Source organism: Pristis pectinata, chromosome 7, assembly GCF_009764475.1.
Source record: "Pristis pectinata isolate sPriPec2 chromosome 7, sPriPec2.1.pri, whole genome shotgun sequence".
Taxonomy (NCBI): domain Eukaryota; kingdom Metazoa; phylum Chordata; class Chondrichthyes; order Rhinopristiformes; family Pristidae; genus Pristis; species Pristis pectinata.
The window spans coordinates 66,687,873-66,708,218 of NC_067411.1; the positions used below are offsets into that span (position 1 = coordinate 66,687,873).

The 20,346-nt window shown below is 38.9% G+C and overlaps 1 protein-coding gene across 2 annotated transcripts in view; it reads left to right on the forward strand.

Annotated features, from left to right (window-relative positions):
* slc12a2 (solute carrier family 12 member 2) overlaps window positions 1–20,346 on the forward strand; it is a 128,169-nt gene that overhangs the window by 61,863 nt on the left and 45,960 nt on the right. For both annotated transcript variants that reach the window (XM_052020692.1, XM_052020694.1), the window contains exons 8-10: window positions 659–786; window positions 7,388–7,472; window positions 11,108–11,262. In XM_052020692.1, coding sequence (XP_051876652.1) covers window positions 659–786; window positions 7,388–7,472; window positions 11,108–11,262 — 368 coding nt within the window. The remainder of the gene's footprint in view (window positions 1–658; window positions 787–7,387; window positions 7,473–11,107; window positions 11,263–20,346) is intronic.

A 20,346-nucleotide genomic window follows, 5' to 3' on the forward strand; every position in this document is an offset into this window, starting at 1 on the left:
ACAAGGCCCAGTCCTGATGTAGGGTCTCTGCCTGAAACGTCGACTGTTTATTTTCCTCCATGGATGCTGCCTGACTTGCTGATCATTCTATTGCCTATTCATTTGGGCAAATGAATATGCAATAGAATGCATGTTGCATTCAAATTTTAAACAATGTTTCAGATTAGCATTGATTCCTTATCTAGTGGAGCTTGCGGTCATGTGTTTAGGATTGTAACTGTTTTACCCAATAAATTGCATATTAGAATAATGTAGGGGACCTGTAATTAAAGTAAATATGCTCGGTGTCTACAAAATCTGGTGAATTCACTTTATTTAAAAACAAATGCACGAGAGAACCAATCCCAGAATCTTTTAATTTTCTAAGAAAAATTGGTCAGCTCCTGGAACCAGGTAGGATTACTTTTAAAGGTATCTTCTTCAACCCCTATTCTATGAAGGTGGACATTTTCTTCGTTTCCAGTGGTCATCACGTCATTCATATATGTCCAGTAGTACAGTCCAATTTTGCATGAATTTAGCATATGGTAACAAGAATATTTTGGAACCTTTACTGAAAACCCAAATTGTGTAGACATGATAATCCACTGCATAAAATTGGCCTATTGAAAAATAATTGTTTCATTCATTGCATTAAGTTACTATGTTGGCATTTCAGGTGAAATATTTTCAGAAAACTTTGGGCCAGATTTTCGTGAAGGAGAAGATTTCTTTACAGTCTTTGCTATTTTCTTCCCTGCTGCCACTGGTATTCTTGCTGGGGCAAACATCTCTGGTGATCTTGCAGTAAGTGTTTACTTATTTATGGATAACGTTAATCTATGAAATATGTAGTGTGGGAAAAAAAATTTAGAAAGTTGCAGCTGCCTTTCTGATTTCTGAAGCAATTCGGGTTTCACTTTGCTGTCAGGATTTAGCATTGAGAAGTAACAAGATTTTTTTTTAGAGAATGTCATTCATTATCGTTATATCCCTGCTAAAATGTAATTAATTTTTCATGACATTTCACCTTATTGTGCAGGATTTTTTAAATTGTATTATCTTGCATGAAAGTGTAGTAGAACTAATGGATCTGTAATTTGCCCATTCTTTTTACTAGCTTCTACCTCTGCCACAATACTGAAAGTCCATGTGGGATTTCATTTGCAGTTTCTAACATGACTGATTGCAGTGAACTGTACTGCTTCACTGTGACAAGTTCTATCTCATAATCTCCCTTGATCCTACTGCTGCCTCTGATTTGTCACACTGCTTGACTGACTCCAGTGAAAGAGATTTTACCTCTAAATATTGCAAAGACCAATGTTATTGTCTTTTGGTTGAGGTTGTATGGCATATTTTACTATCTTTTGTTCTATTTTGCCTCAAGTTTAGGTGCTGGCACTAAGTTCTCCCCAGCATTTGGAGAATCTTGGACTGATTAGGGACAGCCAGCATAGCTTTGTGAAGGGAAAATCTTGCCTCACAAGCCTGATAGGGTTCTTTGAGGAGGTGACCAGGAAGATTGATGAGGGTAGTGCAGTAGATGTGGTCTACATGGATTTTAGAAAGGCGTTTGACAAGGTTCCACATGGTAGGCTTCTTCCAAAGGTCAGAGGCCAAGGGATCCAGGGAGGCCTGGCCGTGTGGATTCAGAATTGGCTTGCCTGTAGAAAGCAGAGGGTTGTGGTGGAGGGAGTGCATTCAGATTGGAGGGCTGTGACTAGTGGTGTCTCACAGGGATCAGTTCTGGGACGTCTACTTTTTGTGATATTTATTAATGACTTGGATGAGGGGGTGGAAGGGTGGGTTAGCAAATTTGCAGATGACACAAAGATCGGTGGTGTTGTGGATAGTTTGGAGGGCTGTCGAAGCTTATAGAGGGATATTGATTTGGATGCAGTGCTGATCTGAAGTGGCAGATGGAGTTCAATCCAGAGAAGTGTGAGGTGGTACACTTTGGAAGGAAAAACTCCAAGGCGGAGTACAAGGTTAATGGCAGGATTCTGGGCAGTGTGGGGGAGCAGAGGGATCTGAGGGTTCATATCCACAGATCACTGAAAGTTGCCTCACGGGTGGATCAGGTAGTTAAGAAAGCTTATGGGATGTTAGCTTTCATAAATCATGGGATCAAGTTTAAGATCCGCGAAGTAATGTTGCAGCTTTACAAAACTCTGGTTAGACCACACTTAGAGTACTGTGTCCAGTTCTGGTCACCTCATTATAGGAAGGATGTGGAGGCATTGGAGAGGTTGCAGAGGAGATTTACCAGGATGCTGCCTGGATTAGAGTGTATGGATTATGAGGAGAGACTAAAGGAGCTAAGGCTTTACTCATTGGAGAGAGGGAGGATGAGGGGAGAGATGATAGAAGTCTACAAAATATTAAGAGAAATAGATAGAGTGGACAGCCAGCACCTTTTTCTCAGGGCACCAATGCTTAATACAAGAGGGCATGGCTTTAAGGTAATGGGTGGGAAGTTCAAGGGAGATGTCAGAGGGAGGTTTTTCACCCAGAGAGTGGTTGGTGCATGGAATGTGCTGCATGGGGTAGTGGTGGAGGCAGGTACGTTGGTCAAGTTCAAGAGATGGTTAGATAAGCATATTGGAGGAATTTAAGTTAGAGGGATATGTGGGAGGAAGGGGTTAGATAGTCTTAGGTGTGGTTTGAAGGTTGGCACAACATGGTGGGCCGAAGGGCCTGGATTGTGCTGTATTGTTCTATGGAGTCTAAAGAATTTCTATTTCCATCCATTGCTCCCTCAGCTCATCCACAAAACTTTCATCTATGCATTCATTACTCCAATTTCAACCAGTCCAACACTTCTCCAGCCTCTCCCACCATGTTAGGATTCAGTTGATCCAAGTTAGTACTGCCTGTATACTAATGTTTACACTGTTACTTGCCAGCCCACTGGCTTTTGATTCAGGAATCTTTCCATTTTTAACTCCAGTAATCATAAAACTGCAGGTACCAAATTTGAATTAAGGTTTTTCAGTCTATGATCCTAAAACAAGGAAAAGTTAGACCATGAGCATGTTGTAAGTTGCAGGGGAGGCCAAGAGAAAATAGACGGCCAAGATGCAGATGGTGTTGGTTCAAACTAAGGGGATGGTGAAGGCTTGTGCAGCTAAAACATTTGGAGATGATGTAAATAGAGATTAATGCAAATGGTAGAAAGTGAGGAGCATATGGGAGTGAGATGAGGGTGTGGGGGGGGGGGTGGGGGGGGAGAAACGTGTTGGAACTGAGAGAGAACACACCAGTTGCTAGAAATCTGAAACAAGAGAATGCTGAAAATACCTAGCAGATCAGGCAGCACTTGTGGAGGTGAGAAAATTCAGTTACCTTTAAAGATGAATATCTTGCAACAGAACTGATACAAACCTGAAGAGCTGGTTATTTGAAATTGTTGAATTCAGTGAGTTCTGAGGGTTGCAGTTTACCCAGCCAGAAGATGAGCTGCTATTGGGCTTTGTTAGAGGTTATAGGTAGTGATTTGGTGGAGGTGGGAGGATGCGGAGAATTGAAGTCACAGGTAACTGGAAGCTTGAGATCATCCTGATCAGAAATATCCTCCAAAGCAGTCATCCAATGTAGTTTGGTTTCTCCAGTGTTGAGACCATATCATGAGCAGTACACCAAACTGGAAGAAATGCAGGCAAATTGCTGCTTCACCTGGAAGGGTGGTTTAAGTCCTTGGATGGTGAGAAGGGAACGGATATAACAAAGTGTTGCATCCTTTGGGAATGCAGAAGGGGGGAGGGAAGCTCTACCTGGTGGTGACACCTAGCTGAAGGTGGCAGAAGTTATGAAAGATGAACTTGAATGTAGAAGCTCATGGAATGGAAGGAGAGGGTGGTAAAAAGGCAACTGCATCCTTGTTCTGGGTAGGAGGGAGAGTGAGATCAGAAGTGCAGGAAGTGTACAGATGCACCTGAGAGCCTTTTTCAGATATTTTGCAGGAGAGACTACAATTAAGAAAAAGAGGCACATTAAGCAATGGTGTAGACAAGGTCATCAACAGAACACGTGACAAGATATAAATGGGTGAATGAAAATGGAAGCATGACAGAAAATTAAAGTGTGCAGCAGAAATTAGAATGGGATTAAGTAGCAACTCTGAAAAGACAAAAATTTGAGTTTCATTATCTGAGTGCATGGAGCATTTATAGCAAGATAGATGAGTCAACCACATAAATGGGAATAAATGAATTTGATTTAATAGCTGTTACAAAGACATGGTTGCAGTGTGACCAGGCTGAGGAACTCTATGTTCTAGGTTACGTGATGTTCCAAAAGAATAGGCAAAAAGGAACAGGTGGTGTGGGTGGCTTTTTTCAAACAAGCGAGTGAGATGGATGTAGTAGATTGTGATGTAGAATCTATTTTGGTGGAAATGAGGTTTAGCAGGGGAAAGAGGATACTGGTGGGAGTTGTCCATAGGTCTCAAAACTGCTGTTTGACAGCAGGACATAGAATAATTGGGGAAATATTGAAAGTGGTACACGAGGAATTGACATTTTAATCTGCTTATTTATTGAACTAATCAAAGTGGCAAGAGTACCATTTCTAGAGTGCATCTCCTTGATTGTTCTGAGAAAGATTACAGAACCCATCTGGGAAGGGCTACTTTTGATTTGGGGGGTCATGTGTATTGAAGAATGATGGGAGATCTTGTGGACAGTCCTCTAGGGAGTAGTGATCGCATGGTAAAATTCCTGATGCAGTTTGTGAGCAAACACCAGTGGTTCAAAACCAGTATCCTCCAATTAAGGGCAATTTCTTAGGCAAGATGGAAAAGCTGTCTTGAGTGGGGAGGTTGGGGGGGTGGTGGTGGTGGGTTGGGTAGGGTAGGCTGAAGAAAAGCTCAGTGGATGAGCAGTGGCAGATATCCCATCCAGAAAAGAACAATGTGAGAGAACCACCATCCATGGTTAACAAAGGAAGCCAAGGAAAATACTAAATCAAAAATTAAAGCCTACAAAATGATATAAGCAAATGGTAAACCAGAGGATTGGAACACTTTCAGGAGCCAGCAGCAAAGGACTAAAGCTAATGAGGGAGAAAATTGATCTTTGAAGTAAACTGGCAAGTAATAAGAAAATAGCAAGAGCTTCTGCAGATGTATAAAACAGTTGATAAGTGTGGATCCCCTGGAGAGTGAGACTGGGGAATTGAGGAAATGACAAGTCATGCAAACCAATACTTTGCATCAGTTTTCATAGTGGAAGTCACCACAGACATCCCAATGATAACAGATCGGCTAGTTTTAAATAAGATGAAAATACCTGTAATCCTGTCATGAGAGGATTGAGAAAACCTAATCAGATTAAAGGTAGACAAGTCTCTAGGACTTGCTGGCCTGCGTCCAGGTGTTTTGAAGGAAGTGGCTGCAGGGATAGTAAAGCCATTGGCTGGAAACTTTCACACTCTGAGTTCTAGGAGGGTATCAGTGGATTGGAAAACAGTGAGTGAAACACCCTTGTTCAAGATGGGAGGGGGACAATTGTGGAAAAACTATAGACCTGTTAGCTTAATATTGTCGGGAAGATGCTGAACTGCATAATCAAGGTAGTTGGTTATTATGCATAATCAATAGCTAGTTATTCAGAAAAGCAATGGAATCAAGCCAAGCCTGTGTAGTTTTGGGAAAAGGATATCATGCTTGACTAATTTGCTAAAGTTTGGTATAGGGGAAGTGTATTAATGTGGGTTATCACATACAAGATGGGATGTCAAAATAAGTGGGTCTTTTTCAACTGGAAATTTATGGAGTATCCCAATTATTGGTCGTTGGCCCTCAATTATTTACTATCTATATTATTCACTTGGAGGAAGGCCCAAGGTTATTGGGTATCCAGGTTTGCTGATGACATGAAAATAAGTGTAAGGGCATGCTGTGATGAGGATATTTGGGCTGTGTAATGGGATATGGAAGAGTTGAGTGAGTGGACAAAAACTTAAGGAAATGGAGGAAAGTGTGAGGTCATGTTCTTCAGTAAGAGGATTCAAGGCAGACTATTATCTAAATGGGGAGAGACTGCAAATGACTGGAAGAGGGGGATCTTGGTGTTCTCGTGCAGGAAACAAAAATGCAGGTGCAGCAAGTAACTAAGGCGGCCAACGGCATATTGGCTTTTATTGCTAGGTGATTGTAATTTTAAAAATGAAGTATTGTTACAATTGTTTGAAGTGTTGGTAAGGCTGCACCTGGAGTAATGTGTACAGGTTTGGCCCCCTTAAAGGATATACTCTTATTGGATGCAGTCCAAAAGAGATTTGCTAGTCTAATTCCTGGGATGAGAAGGTTGTCCTGTCAGAAGTGGCTAAAAAGGTTGTATTAGTGCTCTTTGGAGTTCAGAAGAACGAGGGATGATCTTAATGCAGCACAAGATCCTAAAAGGCCACAACGAGGTGAATATTAAGATGTTTCTACAAATGGAAAAGTCTTGAACAAGGGGATTATAGGTACAAGTTGAGAGAGAATTATTTAAACTGATGTGTAGGAATTTCTCCTTTGTGGGTGATGAATCCCCTATTTCAGAGTGTGGTGGAGGCAAGATCACTTGAGGTATTTAGAGGTAGATGATATTTTGAAAGATTGGGGAATTGAGGGGCTAAGTGGCTCTCAAATTACACCTTTTAAATGCAATGAGAGTATCTGCCTGTACTGCCCTTTGTCAGGTGAGTTCCTTCCAAGTTGGTGAGTTTTTCCCTTGTCTTCCCATTAATACTTTCACCAATTATTTTGACTCGTATCCCCTGCTTTTTGACCCTTCTACTAGGGAACTAGATCCTTCCTATTTACTCTGCCTGAACTGCTCATCACTGTATGCACCTCAACTTCACCTTTTCCAACTCTGTTCTGAAGAAAGTAACCCCACTTTCTTATCTGATCTTCCATCATAGCTGCATTTGAACTTGCTGATCTTGTGCAAGTACTTGGGTGCATCCAATTCTCTTCAAAGTGCCTCTTTTTTTTTCCCTGAAGTGTTAAGAAATCACCTTCAAGGCACTTTTTTTTTTGCACACTCAATTAGCTAATTGAAATTTACAAACCCCATGTATGCTATTTAGTTTAATTATGCCCAAGTTCATGTTAATCTTGATCTAGTACCCTTGCCACCATCTGAGGAATATTGCTGCTACTTTTTTTGGTGCTATTTTCAAACACAAAGTCAAGACTCAGTTTTTGAAAATGTACTACATTTACTAGTTCCAATTTTCTAAACCTCCTTAGAGGTTTTAATGTAGATGCAGGGTTGATTTGAGCTCTGGCTTTAAAATAGCCTACTTGGTTCCAATAGTGGTATCCTTTTGTCAAACGGTACTGTAAGTTTAAAAATGAGGATAAGTAAGATACAAAGTATAGAAGTTATTAATGTTTATTTTCATTTTTAAATAGGATCCACAGTTAGCCATACCTAAAGGTACACTCTTGGCTATTTTAATCACCACAATAGTCTATGCAGGAGCGGCTGTTGCTGCAGGTAAAATTTCTTCTTGTACAATGTTTTTACCCAAATAAAGACGGTATTACAATTAAGAATATTTTCATTTAATTTGCAATGTTCCATATTGTTTGTCTTCAAAAATTTAGGAAACAATTATCACAATGCAGTGACCTTGAATAAAGAAAGATTGGAGTGTTGCTGTAAAAATTCTGGTTAAAACCTGTTTTAAACCATTATTTTTTCCAATAACTATTCATCCAAAATTTCTACCTTTTGATTTATTAACATGAAATTGGTTGGTTTCATACTAATCATACAATGGGTAGGTTGATTATTTTCAATTTGGTGTAACTTCATTTGCTTTCTCTTAACATTCTTGATACCAATGTGCACAGAGCTTTTTGTTTACTGATTTTTCTTTAAACTTGATTATTAGTTTTTGTAGTGAACGATATTTTAAAAGCTTGCCTTTTTATATTGTGCAAACTAGGAAGTGATTTAGCCAATATAGTACTTTTAAGTGAGTTGGCTGAAGTGAAATATGGACAAATATCTATCACTCTGACCTATTCCCAGGACCTCTCATGTTATCTACTTATTAGGGAATAAAAATATCCGTCATTGGGGGCGAGTCCTCAAACATTCTGATGGGATTGATGTTAATTCCTGCTGGAACTCTACACATTTCTTAATATTAGAGCTTTGTAAATGATTTAGTTTATTGAAACAATGAAATCTTGAGTAATAAACAAAAGATTTAATAACCACCAAAGCTATATGAAGATGAGCCAGAATTTGCAAGTGAAATTTCTGTATTGGAAATCCCGTCTTGTAAAATAAAAACATTTTTTTAAAAAAAGAATGGTACATGCTATTCTAGGACACACCAGTACTGTATTCTGTTATTTAATTGGTGACCTCATTGGGTGGATGTCAAACTGATCTGAAGCATCTTTGAATGTAGTTTATTTATTTGTTGTTATTTCTGAAGCTGAGAGGTTTGAAATGTTACTGCTATAGTAGGCCTGCTTTGGGAATGCTGTAAAATTAATTTATGATGCAAGCTGCTTCATCTTGAAAGACTCAGAATGGTGCTTGTGTTTAGTGAAACAGCAAATCTTAAAAAAAAAATCAAAATCAGTGTCTATTTGGGCAATTAAAATGGGATTTAATTGTTTAACTTTCAGCATTTAGAGTTGAAGGTATTAGCAATGTTTTCTTGAAACTTTTGTATGCTAAATCAGGATGGCCTATTTTAAAGCCATCTTGTTAATTAAATCACAACCTAAAGAAGCATCTGAGCTTTTAACTTTAGTGACATAAGATATGATTATTTAATGAAAAGTTAAACTATGATAATTTTATTTAATGAGCCTTTATATTCAATTGATTAAGACATTGCATGGATGATGCTTGGCCAACTTTTGAAATTATTCTTTGAAATCTTAGCCATTTTTATTTTCAAATGGAATGTCAGTCATTTTGAGTTCTTTCTGTGAACCTGATTTTTAGTGAAGCAGTTGGTTTGGGTTATCCAACCACAATTTTTGTTTCAATACTGCAAACTCAAAACTCTTCCAGAGTGAAGAAGTGTTTAATTGTGCTCCTTTTTTAACTTTGTACTATAATTTTCTAGCTACAGCATGATGTCTATATAGAAGTGAGGCAGACGAAGATGCCAGTCAATTGGGTGATTCATCATGCAGTAAAAGCCAATGCATATTTCATACAAAAACTGAAAACACCAGAACCACTCAGCAGGTTGGATAATGCCCAGGTGGAGAGAAACTGAGTCAACCTTTCTGGGTCAATGACTCTTCATAAGAACTAGAAAAGTGGGAAAACAATTGCTTCGAGGTGCAGAAAAGGGTAGGGATGTAGAGAACATAGGGAATGCCCTATAAAGGGTGCAGACCAAAGATGTCATGGTTAAAGTTGCTTATTGATAGAAAAGACAAAAACAAATGAATACATTGAAACTGAAATACAGTGCACCCTGCATTATGGAGGTTTTTTTCCAGAGACCACCCATATTATGATTTTCCATAACGTGACCCCTTAATAAAAATTGACAAAACTTTGTTGTATTTTTCACATTTTGTTTAGTTTTATTTTTCTCAGATTCTGCAACAGCAAATTTTCATTCCGTATCTCAAATTTTTTGTAATGATTTATGAATTCCAAAAGGGTGAATTTCTGTTACCTGAACTGCCATAACACGGGTGGGGGTACAATGTATTTAGCACTGTCTGCAGAAGGAAAAGAAAACTGGATACCTGAAGTTATTGAATTTGATGTAAAGTCTCAAGGGCTGTAGTGTTCCTAGATGGAAGATGAGGCACTGTTTCCCCAATCGTGCTTTGGGCAATGTTCCTACAATGTAGGAGGCACAGATGGAGAATTATTGATAAGTGACTGGAAGCTCAGGGTCACCTTTACTGATTGAATAGGGGTATTCTGCAAAGTGGTCATCCAATCTGTGTTTGGTTTCTCCAGAACATCATACGAGTGCTGAATGCAATACACTAAATTGGAAAAGGGTGCAAGTAAATTGCTGCTTCATTTGGAAAGACTGTTAGGGTTCCTAGATACTGGGAGGGGAGAAGTAAAAGGTTTGGTATTGCACAGAGCGTGTATTGAAAATGAGAGTGGTGGAAATCAGGGAGTTAGAAGGAATGGCCCCTTCAGAATGGTATCTATTCTGATGTGACTTTCCACACCAGTGCCTTTTGAGATGGCTTCTGTTTTCCTTGACCTTGGCTTCCCTGCTCTAGTATAGTTGATAGATATATCCATTGCATTGCCTCCCTGCACCTCTCTCCCCCTTTCCTCCAAGCCTGAACAAGGATAGGGCTCTTTATCCTGGTTTTCCAGCTCACCAGTCTCCCTATTCAACATCCATAATTTTTCTTTCTTTTGGTGGGATTCAACTGCCAGACACTACTTCCACTCTCCTCCTCTTCCCCCTTTTAAGCATTCCAGGACTCCCTCGTTCACTCTATATCTTCTCCAACCACTTTTTCCCCCTTGTGGCAGGAGGGACAACTGCCCTTTTACAACTCCTAGGAACCCAAACAGGGTCCTCCAGGTGAGGCATCAATTCTTTCCTAGATTGGAAAAATCAAATGTAAATCTGTGTTTTGCAAAGTAGTTCACCACCATTCCATTTGTAAGGATGATTTTGGAGTTTCCTGTAGCTTTTAATTCTACATTCCATTCCCACTCTGGCCTCCTACATTATTATGTAGCCCAGTGTAAGCTCAAGGAACAGCACTAGGTCTTGTCTGGGAATGTTGCAATAATTAGGGCTCCATTGATCTTATCAATTTCAGGTACCCATATTTTTTCTCTATATAGATGTTGCTGGATGCTTCTACTTCAATTAATAACATTTTTTTGTTTTTGTTTCTCTTCCATCTCAATTGCCATTGCCAAGATAACCATCGCTTTAAACAATCTTCTTTCTCAGATATTCCCTCTATTCTCTCCACCCCTGTTCTGCAGTTTATGGCATGCTTGTTTTCCTTCCTTTACAATTCTGATAAGATCAATAACCTGAAACATTGACTCTCTCTCCATGGATGCTACCAGATCTGATGTGTTTTTGGCATTTTGTGTTTTCCAGCGTTTGCTCCAGTAACACTGCATACTTTTTTTATATACCTTATCAGGTGCTTGTGTTGTGCGTGATGCTACTGGGAACCTGACTGATATGATTGCCCCTGGAACGGTGACTAACTGCACCACTGCAGCCTGTAAATTGGGTTTCAATTTCTCCTACTGTGCCACAAATAAATGCTCTTATGGTTTAATGAACAACTTCCAGGTGAGAAGAAAAATCAAGTCATTTCTTCATCTCTTCAATGTGTACAATCAATTTGTCAAGAAATTGCATATGACTAACATATTAATGGGTTCTTGATAATTTCGCTAAATACTCATGAATCAAAATTAGAGACTTGTTTGTGGATTGCATTCAATTCCAGTGATGCATCAAAAGGCTTTTGGTGAGAATATTTTATTGCTTTACTGTTGATTTTGGGCTTGATTTTAATCTAGGTGCTGCTGACCATAACACACATATATGGGAATATGTCCACTTCCAGGTGAATGGATCTGGAAGGATTTTGCAGTACCTGTTGGCTAAGTACAGGATGTGCCAATAATTTTTGGATAAAAAGAACAATAAAATTGTTTTCCTATTTAGAAATGTGTAAACATTACAAATTGATCCATAGTAATAATTTGCAACATAGGACAGTAAATTAAAGCAACGGAAGTGCTTCTTGTAGTGCCTTTTAGTAGAGAGAGAGTGAAGCACGTTCAATATATAATTTGCTTTATGGTATTACTCCTTACAGATCCTAACAATTGGACTTTGCCTATCATTCAGGAATTACTTCATTGAAATTCAGTGAGCAGCACCATAATTCTGTGGGTCTTTCCTCTGTTAGAATAAACTGTTTATTCTAATTAATCCTACTTGGGTACAAAGCTGGGTAGCACAATGGCACAGCTGGTAGTTGCTGCCTCAGCGCCAGAGATTGGGGTCCAATCCTGACCTCCTGGTTTTGTTTGTGTGGTTTGCATGTTCTTCCTATGACTGCATGGATTTTCTCCAAGTGTTCTGGTTTCCTCCCATCTAACAAAGATGTAGGTCAATAGGTTAATTAGCTACTGTAAATTGCCCCAGAAGGTGGTAGAGTCTTAGGAGAGTTGATTGGAATGCAAGGAGGTTACAGGGAAAGTTAGTGAGATTGCTCTGTGATCCAACATTACATGATAGGAGGCTGCTATTTGGCTTTTGCCACAAGGCAGTATGAAGTAGTCGAAGGATTCTTTTTGTTTTGCTCAGTAATTGTCTGTAATAAATTAAATCTTAGCCTAGCTATACCAGGAGAAGACTGGGTTTTCAGTGATCTGGTATGTGTTGCAGTAACGCCAACAAAAAGGATACAGGATTGACCATTATTTAATAATTCTGACAGAGTCTTCTACCTGAAACGTTGACTGTCTTCCCAAAGTTGTGGCCTGACTTGAGTATTTCCAGCATTTTTCTGTTTTAATTTCCAGCATCTGTAGTTTTTTTGATTTTCATTATTTAATGTCACTTTTTTAAGCCTTCCAAGGTCATCTCTTTGAAATGGCAGGATTATATTTTTTGTCTGCTTGTTCAGACAATTTCATGCTTTCAATGTATCTCAAACTTTGAACTGTTTAATTACTATCCAGTGAATGAAAATTGGATGAGACGGGAAAGTTGTTGGGTTAGAGAACTAACCCACACATTCCTCCACAGCCACCCCCCAAATTGCCAGGTTTTTATGAAGGACAAAAAACGGGCAGGCAAATGTGTGACTTGTGTACACGTGTATAATTGGTAGCCATCCCAAAATGGTTGCAGATCAGCTGGGCTAAATTCAGATGTGGGGCTTGGGGTTGCGCTCTTCCCAGATCCTATATTCTTTCTCATCACTTCCTGTTGGATGTGATTGAAGCTGCTTTCTCTTCTCCAAAACACACCCCCTCACCTCCCACTATTTGCTTAGCTGATTATGCTTCCCAACTGGCCAAGGTGCACACATGAGCCCCACACGTTATTACTGAGTGGCTATACTGCACCAACTGGTCTGCTTAGCTCCAGTCCTCCCAGGCAGCCATTGCTTTTTGTTTTGATGGCTCACTCTGCACTGAACCATGCAGCAGTGAGGTCACTTTAATGGTTTGTTGCAGGAGCACCAGCAGAGGGTCTGAGCACTCAACCAGGTTCCTGCATAATAGTAGTTATTCTTCTCTTATCAACAGAAATACCAACTTGAGACTTCATAATTTTTGCAAATTGATAACATTTAATCATTTTAAAGAGCGATCTGTGCAGTTAGTGTGGATTAATACATGCAGCACAAAAATTGGCCCTTCATCCCACGACATCAGTGCTGATCTTTTTGCCTATCTACGTTGATCCTATTTGCCCATATTATTTTCTATGCCTTTGTAAGTGTGTGTCTAAATGCCCCATAAACATAGTAACTATATCTGATTCCTCCTCCACTTCTGGCAGTGCATTCCAGATATCAGCCACTTTTTTAAAGACCCATTCCCTTCAAATCCCCTTAAAATTCTGTCTTCTCACCTTAAACCTATGCCCTCTTGTTTTTGGTACTTGTACCTTGGGGAAAATGATATTTGACTATCTATTGCACCTCAGGATCTTGTGTACTTTCTTGTTGCCCCTCAGCCTTCCTGAACTCTGGGGTAAATAGCCTCAGCCAATCCAATCTCTTCCCATAATTAAGATTTAAATGTTTCCAACATTTTTGTTTCCATTGCTTTCAAGGCATAAACAACATTATATTTTGTATTACATCTTTTTTTGCTTCCTAAAACATCTTGCACTTCACAAAAATGTAATTGAGCAAGATTGTACCAAGCCATATGTGGAAACAATGAGAGAACTGGCCTGAGGCTTGGGTCACAGGGAACATCTTAAACAACACAGGCAGAGAAGTTTGAGGTGGGAATTCCAGAGCTTGGGGAGTTGAAGGCTTTAAATTCAGGAAGATTGAAACCAGAATTGCAGGAGCATGGATATCTGAGGCATCTGGAGCTGAAGGAAATTGGAAGAGGAAAATGAGGCCATGGAGGGTTTTGGGGGGGAAAGAAAAAAGAACAAACTTTAAAATTTTGGGATTGCTTAACCCAGAAAGTATCTTGTGCTGGAGTGAATATGACTAAGTGTGAATTAGGGCATAGTTACTGCAAATGTTTCAATTCCAGATAGTTCATCCTCTGCTCAGTTTTAAAAATTGTTTTTGATGTCATTCCTGTATATAAATAATTGTTGTATTATCTAATCAACTCTTGCTAATTAGATGCAATATATTAGAACGCTATCCCATCTGTTCATGCTTGCATCTTTTTACTATTGGGTACAGTTTTCTCATTCTGTTAAGAAGCATGTCTCTAGTTGAAGAACTGTGAGCATTCCAAGAATCATTTGCCAAGTGGATTTCCTTCCCCTCTTTTATTGCTGGATCAAAGATCTTGGGTCTTATGCTACACTTGTGTCAGCTGGGTCGTGCTTGATCTCTTCATTAACCTTAATGCCATGATTCCAAAGCAAAAATAAACCACCAGCCTCCAAATAGTTATTAGCTACCTGTTATATAATAAATACTGGTTGTGGTTGGCCCCTTGTGTAGTTCTCTTCAGTTTACCATAACTCTTTAGCAGAGGTAACAAATCGCAGCATGAGGAAATTGTCCCTATTAACATCGAAACAAAACGGGAAAGGCACTGGCTGAGAACCCCATTTTCACTCAAATTTCTGAAGACTCTTTTTCAATATTGGCTTTCCCCTTGGCATGCTTTGAGGTTTGATTCAAGCATTAACTTGTCTGTTATCAGATTGTAATTCCTGCAACATTATTGGTTTCTGCGGTGGTCAATATATTCAGTTGGAATTGCTTCATTTTAAGCTGATGATTCTAATTTGCTGAAGATAGCATATGTATCCAGAAGTTGAAAATGCTTCCTTTTCGATTACAGAAGTGAGTTGTTCTGTCTTCCAAAGGCTTATGCGTATAGATACCTGTGGTCTAGCATACCTATGCTCTGCACCTGCTCATGTCTTTGAATCCCTTGGCTATATTTTACAGCAATCCACACTTGCCTCTATTGCTTACAAAAACCAATTAACATTTGCTCTGGTACAGTAACAGTTACTGTGGATGGTTTTTGCTAACCAAGTAGTACTACTATCAACAATTGCTTCTAATGTGTTCAGCTTCAAAGGCAATATTTCTGGATAAGCACATGTCTCAATTGTTTGTGGAATCAAATGCAGCTAGAAAACAATGTTACAGGATGACATTGGACATTTTAATGTTAATTTGAAAAGAAAGATTTATACTTTTTTTTAGTTAGCAAATCACATGAGCTGAATCTTTTCTCACTTGAACTTATCACTGAATTTAAAGGTACAAATTGATGTGATTAGAAAAAGGGAGTTGAATTTTGACGACTTTGCCTTGATGCTCTACAGATTTGTTCAAAATTTTTTATCAACACTTTTGGCTTTTGGGCATGATGGCAGATTGCTTCACTTGAAACTAGGTGGTCTTTTGTGTGTACCAAAAAGGTGGTTTGGTCTTATTTGACAGATGGAGTTGTCTAGAATATGCCTTGAGCTACTTGTAGAACAAGCAGTCAACTGAGATTGTGCACAAAGGGCCAGAGTGGTAGCAGTGCCAGTCTTATTTAATGTTTTATTGTTGTGACATTGTCAGTTATTTACTCAGATTTGATTTTAGGATTTGCTTGATCCTGATCACTCTTTCTCTTTCATGCTTTATCAAGTAGACCGTTCATAGAAGGTTTGATTGTCAGATAAAGATATTTATTTGAGCTTTGACACGTGCACTGTAATTGAGGATCTGAATGTTTCATTTAAAATGTCTAGTTTTGATGTTTTAGAGAAGAATTAATATGGCTGAGCAAAGAAGGACAAGATGACAAAGCTAAATAATTAAAGCAAGAAAATAAAGTTCAGTACTGTATTTCAGAAAACCAGAGTCAAGATTGAAAAATGAATATGAATTCAAAGCATTCTAGACCAAACCAGAATCAAAGTACAAATAGATTTGGAGGGATATGATGTCTGTGAAATATATGCCTTGTGTTTGACAAGACTAGGGACCTGTAACATTCCTTAGAAAAGGGAAGTAGATGATTCTCTTTGAAAGATTCTGTCACTGCACTCAGGATATTTGGATTTGAGGATATCCAAGGGAATTGGCTCGAGGCATTCAGGTGCATTGAATTGAGAAGCAATGCATTGAATTGAGAAGCAGAAAGGAATATGGTCCAGTTCTTTGAGAAATTTCCAGTAAGGGCACAGTGTACCATGCATGTTTGCCAAGATGACATACAGATAACAAACTACACTGGAATTATTCTTGGACTAATAAAGACTAGGTTATTTTCAAATTATGAAGGGAAATGTCTTTTCATTTCTTCAGTGTTGGGTGAGAAACTGGAAGGATATTATTTCGTACATATTTGGGATGCATTGCCACAGGAAGGGCTTGAGGCAAAAAATTAAGCCGAGTAAGATGATGCATCAAATCTTGGGTTTCATTGCGTAAGAAAGAGCTGACACAAACATGGACTAAACTCCCATTCATTGATATTGTGGTGCATAAATCATTAAGGAAATTCAAATATTACGAGAATAGATTAAACTGTTTTCCTTTATCCTCTTTATTATTAATCATGCCACTGAGGATGCTATGCAACTTTCATTTGTCGCTGAAGCATTCCAGTTGTTTGTGTGATCATAGCCATTGGTTCCACTTGGTGTGCTGATAATCCTTTCGAATCTTAGAGAATTGTAAAGCACATTCGTTGGCACTGAATGATAAATAGTATCAAACAGTCTTGCGTGCCACAATATTAATGCATTTATTTATCAAGTCTAGGAGTTTTTTTGAAATGAAGGGGTTTCCTGCAGTTCATATTTCAACCTTGTGATGGCTTGAATATGTACTATAACAGCAAAGGGAAGAAATTGTTTCAGGGAAGCTTCAAGATTATTCTGACCTTTTACTCAGTTCTGCGAACTGAGGATTAGCCCCTCAACAGGTACTGAATTAAGCCATTTAAAACATTAAAGTGGTAGCATGTTTTGAACTACTTGAATGCTGCCACCATCAGAAGTTAATGACTGTTACATAACCAATGAGCAAACCTTGCTTGGGATAATAGTTTGTTGAAGATAGTACCTGAAGGCTGGAAGGTGAAAATATTTGGGGCTTTGCACTTTGGTGCCCATCTTGTGTTGCAGCTAGGCAATCAGTGGGTGCTGAAGCTTGTACTTCTGTGATGAGGGTAATGCTGGAAAGCTCCCCCACCCCAAGTTGACCTTGACTAATGCTGCCCATCGTGTTATTTTTGGGTAGTTTCACTGTTCATCTAATGTGTGGGTATGACTTTCCTTGGATTAGGTGGGTAGGGTGGGGGAGGGAAAAGTAATTGGAGTATATTTAAGATGGCTTCAGGGTGACGTGCCTGGTGATGGATCACAATCAAGTGTAATTCCTTTATTCAACATGGCAAGGAAATAGAAAGGTGGCTACAGCTGGGGAAGCTATTATTAAGGTAATTGGGTGGAGTTGGTACAACTCTGTGAAAGGGAAATCTGTTCAACCAATTTATTAGAGTTTGAATAACATGCTGTGGGTGATGGGCAAAGATAGGATGTAGGATAGGAATACCTAAGCTTCCAGAAGGCATTTGATAAGGTGCTGCATCAAAGGTTATTGCAGAAAATAAAAGCTCGTGTTGTAGTAGGAGGTAGTGTATGATGCAAAGGGTAACAGATTTGCAGGTTAACAGGAAACATTAGGCATAAATGGTTCTTGTGACTGATGAGTGGTGTGCCACAGGGATCTGTTTTATTAAAATCTCATTACAATTTTTATATAATTTTGGTATTGGAGTTATGGTTGCTAAATTTAATGATGTCACAAAGACGGAAAGGAAAGTAACTTTTGAAGAGGACATGAGGATACCAAGGGACATAAATTGAGTGTGCAAATGTGAAATTATCCATTTTGGTAGGGAAAATAAAAATGGTGAGAGTGAAGAGCTCTGAGATTTATGATTCACAAAAGGCTAGACAGTGAGTTGAGCAAGTAATTATGGAAGCTAATAATGTTATTGCTGCTTGCTGGAGGAATTCAAAAGTAGGGTGAATATCAAAAGATTGCAGATGCTGAAAGTCAGTTCTGATGAAGGGTCTTTGACCCAAAATGTTGACTTTCTTCTTTCACATGCTATCTGACCTGAGTCTTTCCAGCATTTTCTGTTATAAAATTAAGGAGATTATATTTTGGTTATGTAGGCAATTGGTGAGTCCACATCCAGAGAACCTACAGTATTGGTCCCTAAAGAAAAAGTTTTTTTTTCTTGTGGAAGCAGTTCAGAAAATACTTGCAATGGGCTAGTTGTCTTGAGGAAAAGTTGGACAGGCTAAACTTGTACCCCCTGGTGTTTTGAAGATGAAAGAGAATTTAATTGGAATGTAAAAGATCCCGAGGGGGGCCTCAACAGGATGGACAAAGAGGGTGTTCCCTCTTGTGGGAGAATTTAGAACTAGGTTTTGCCAGTTTAAGACACAGATGAGGCAGAATGCTTTTGAGGATTGAGTCTTTGGAACTTCCTAACAACACTGAGTCCTTGAATACTTTTAAGGCAGAAGTAGAAAGATTATTAGTGAGCAAGGAGATGAAACATTACCACAGGTGGACAAGAATGTGGAGTGGAAATTACAATCAGAGCAGCTGCAATCTTAAATGGCAGAGCATACTTGAGGGGCTAAATGATGTAATCCTGCTAATTCATGTGTTTGTATGTCATCCTACTTTGGGAATTAGATACCAGAACTAAACGGATCTGTGGTACTTCAGGTACAAACAAAACTTGGAAAGGTAAATATGTTAAAAATAATTGTGATTCTGCCACTTGGCAGTAGATAAGGCATTATTTCATAAAGCTAACTAATGATATGGTCATGGCTGCACAAACCAGAATGTATACCAGTACATTTGCACTGCCAAGATATTATTGTTTAAGCTGTGAAAACTCCAGCAGTACACCTCTTCCAATCTGCCAACATGTCCATGTTATGATAATAAAATGGATGAGTCTTCTCTCTATTTAAATCTATCAAAAAATCCATAATATCTTGCACACCAGCTTGGCTTTTAGTAGATTCATTAAATTCAGATCTGTTTTCAGACTAGGTACTTTCAATATAAATTGATTTTCTGCTGCTACAGGTCCTCCCCTGGTTATGACAAATTTCTGTTCTTGAGAATTTTTCATAACCCAAACAGTTCGCAAGTCAGAAATGCAGCTGCACACCAAGTTCCCACACAGAGGATGCCTGTAGCCCCACAGCAGCCAGGAAATCCATCCCGCTGGTCTCCCAAACACTCATGTATATGGGCTATACACAAGTTGGGCATTCATAAGCTGGACAAGACCTGTATTTTAAATATTCACCCACTCTTCAAAAAAACAAAACCCACGAATTTCCTTTTGGTTTGGTGGTTCTAGTTTATTGTTTAATATGCCCAGTGGATCTAGAGGTTGCCTACTTGAAGTCGGGAATTTACATAGGTGTGCGAAATATTTCGCACAATCTAAATTGAAGGCAAGTGAAAGTTGCATTTGCTCACTGTGCCCAAAACTGATCTGGCATTTATGGCACTACATCAAAGTATGCAGATTCTGTATCTGCTAATGTTTGAGGTTCCCTGTGTTTGTTTGTTTTTTGCTCTCACTTATTGGTGGTTGGACTTTTTTTTGGGAGTGTGTTCTGCATTCTGTTTCATGTCTGTGGGCCTGTCCAGTCTTTAGAATGTGGTTCAATGTGATTTAATGACAGAGCATGGTTGGTGCAAAGGACTTATTTTTAAAAATCCTAGGAATGTGAATGTCACTGCTAAGGCGATCCTCTAAGGCCCAACCCCACTCTCTCAGGACAACTATGGATAGAAGTCCATGTAATCAAGGATGCTGCTAAGTAGAGTTTCAAGATCTTTGATCCAATAACGTGAAGGAACAAAGATGTCTATGGAAGTGAGATGTGACCTGGAGATGTGTTAAACCAAACATGCAAATTTTGGTGAGCCACTATGGTGCATTACAGTGAATAGTGAACATTGTGACCATAACATACAACTGCATCCATTCAGGCAAAAGCAAAGTATTCCATCAGTTAGCTGCATGAATTAAATAACCTCTTGAGACATGACCACTTACCAAAGAATATCCAGCTTCCAAACTACAGTAGCCATTGTATTTATACAGTTGGTAGAGTTGAGTTTCTGGTCAATGGTGTACC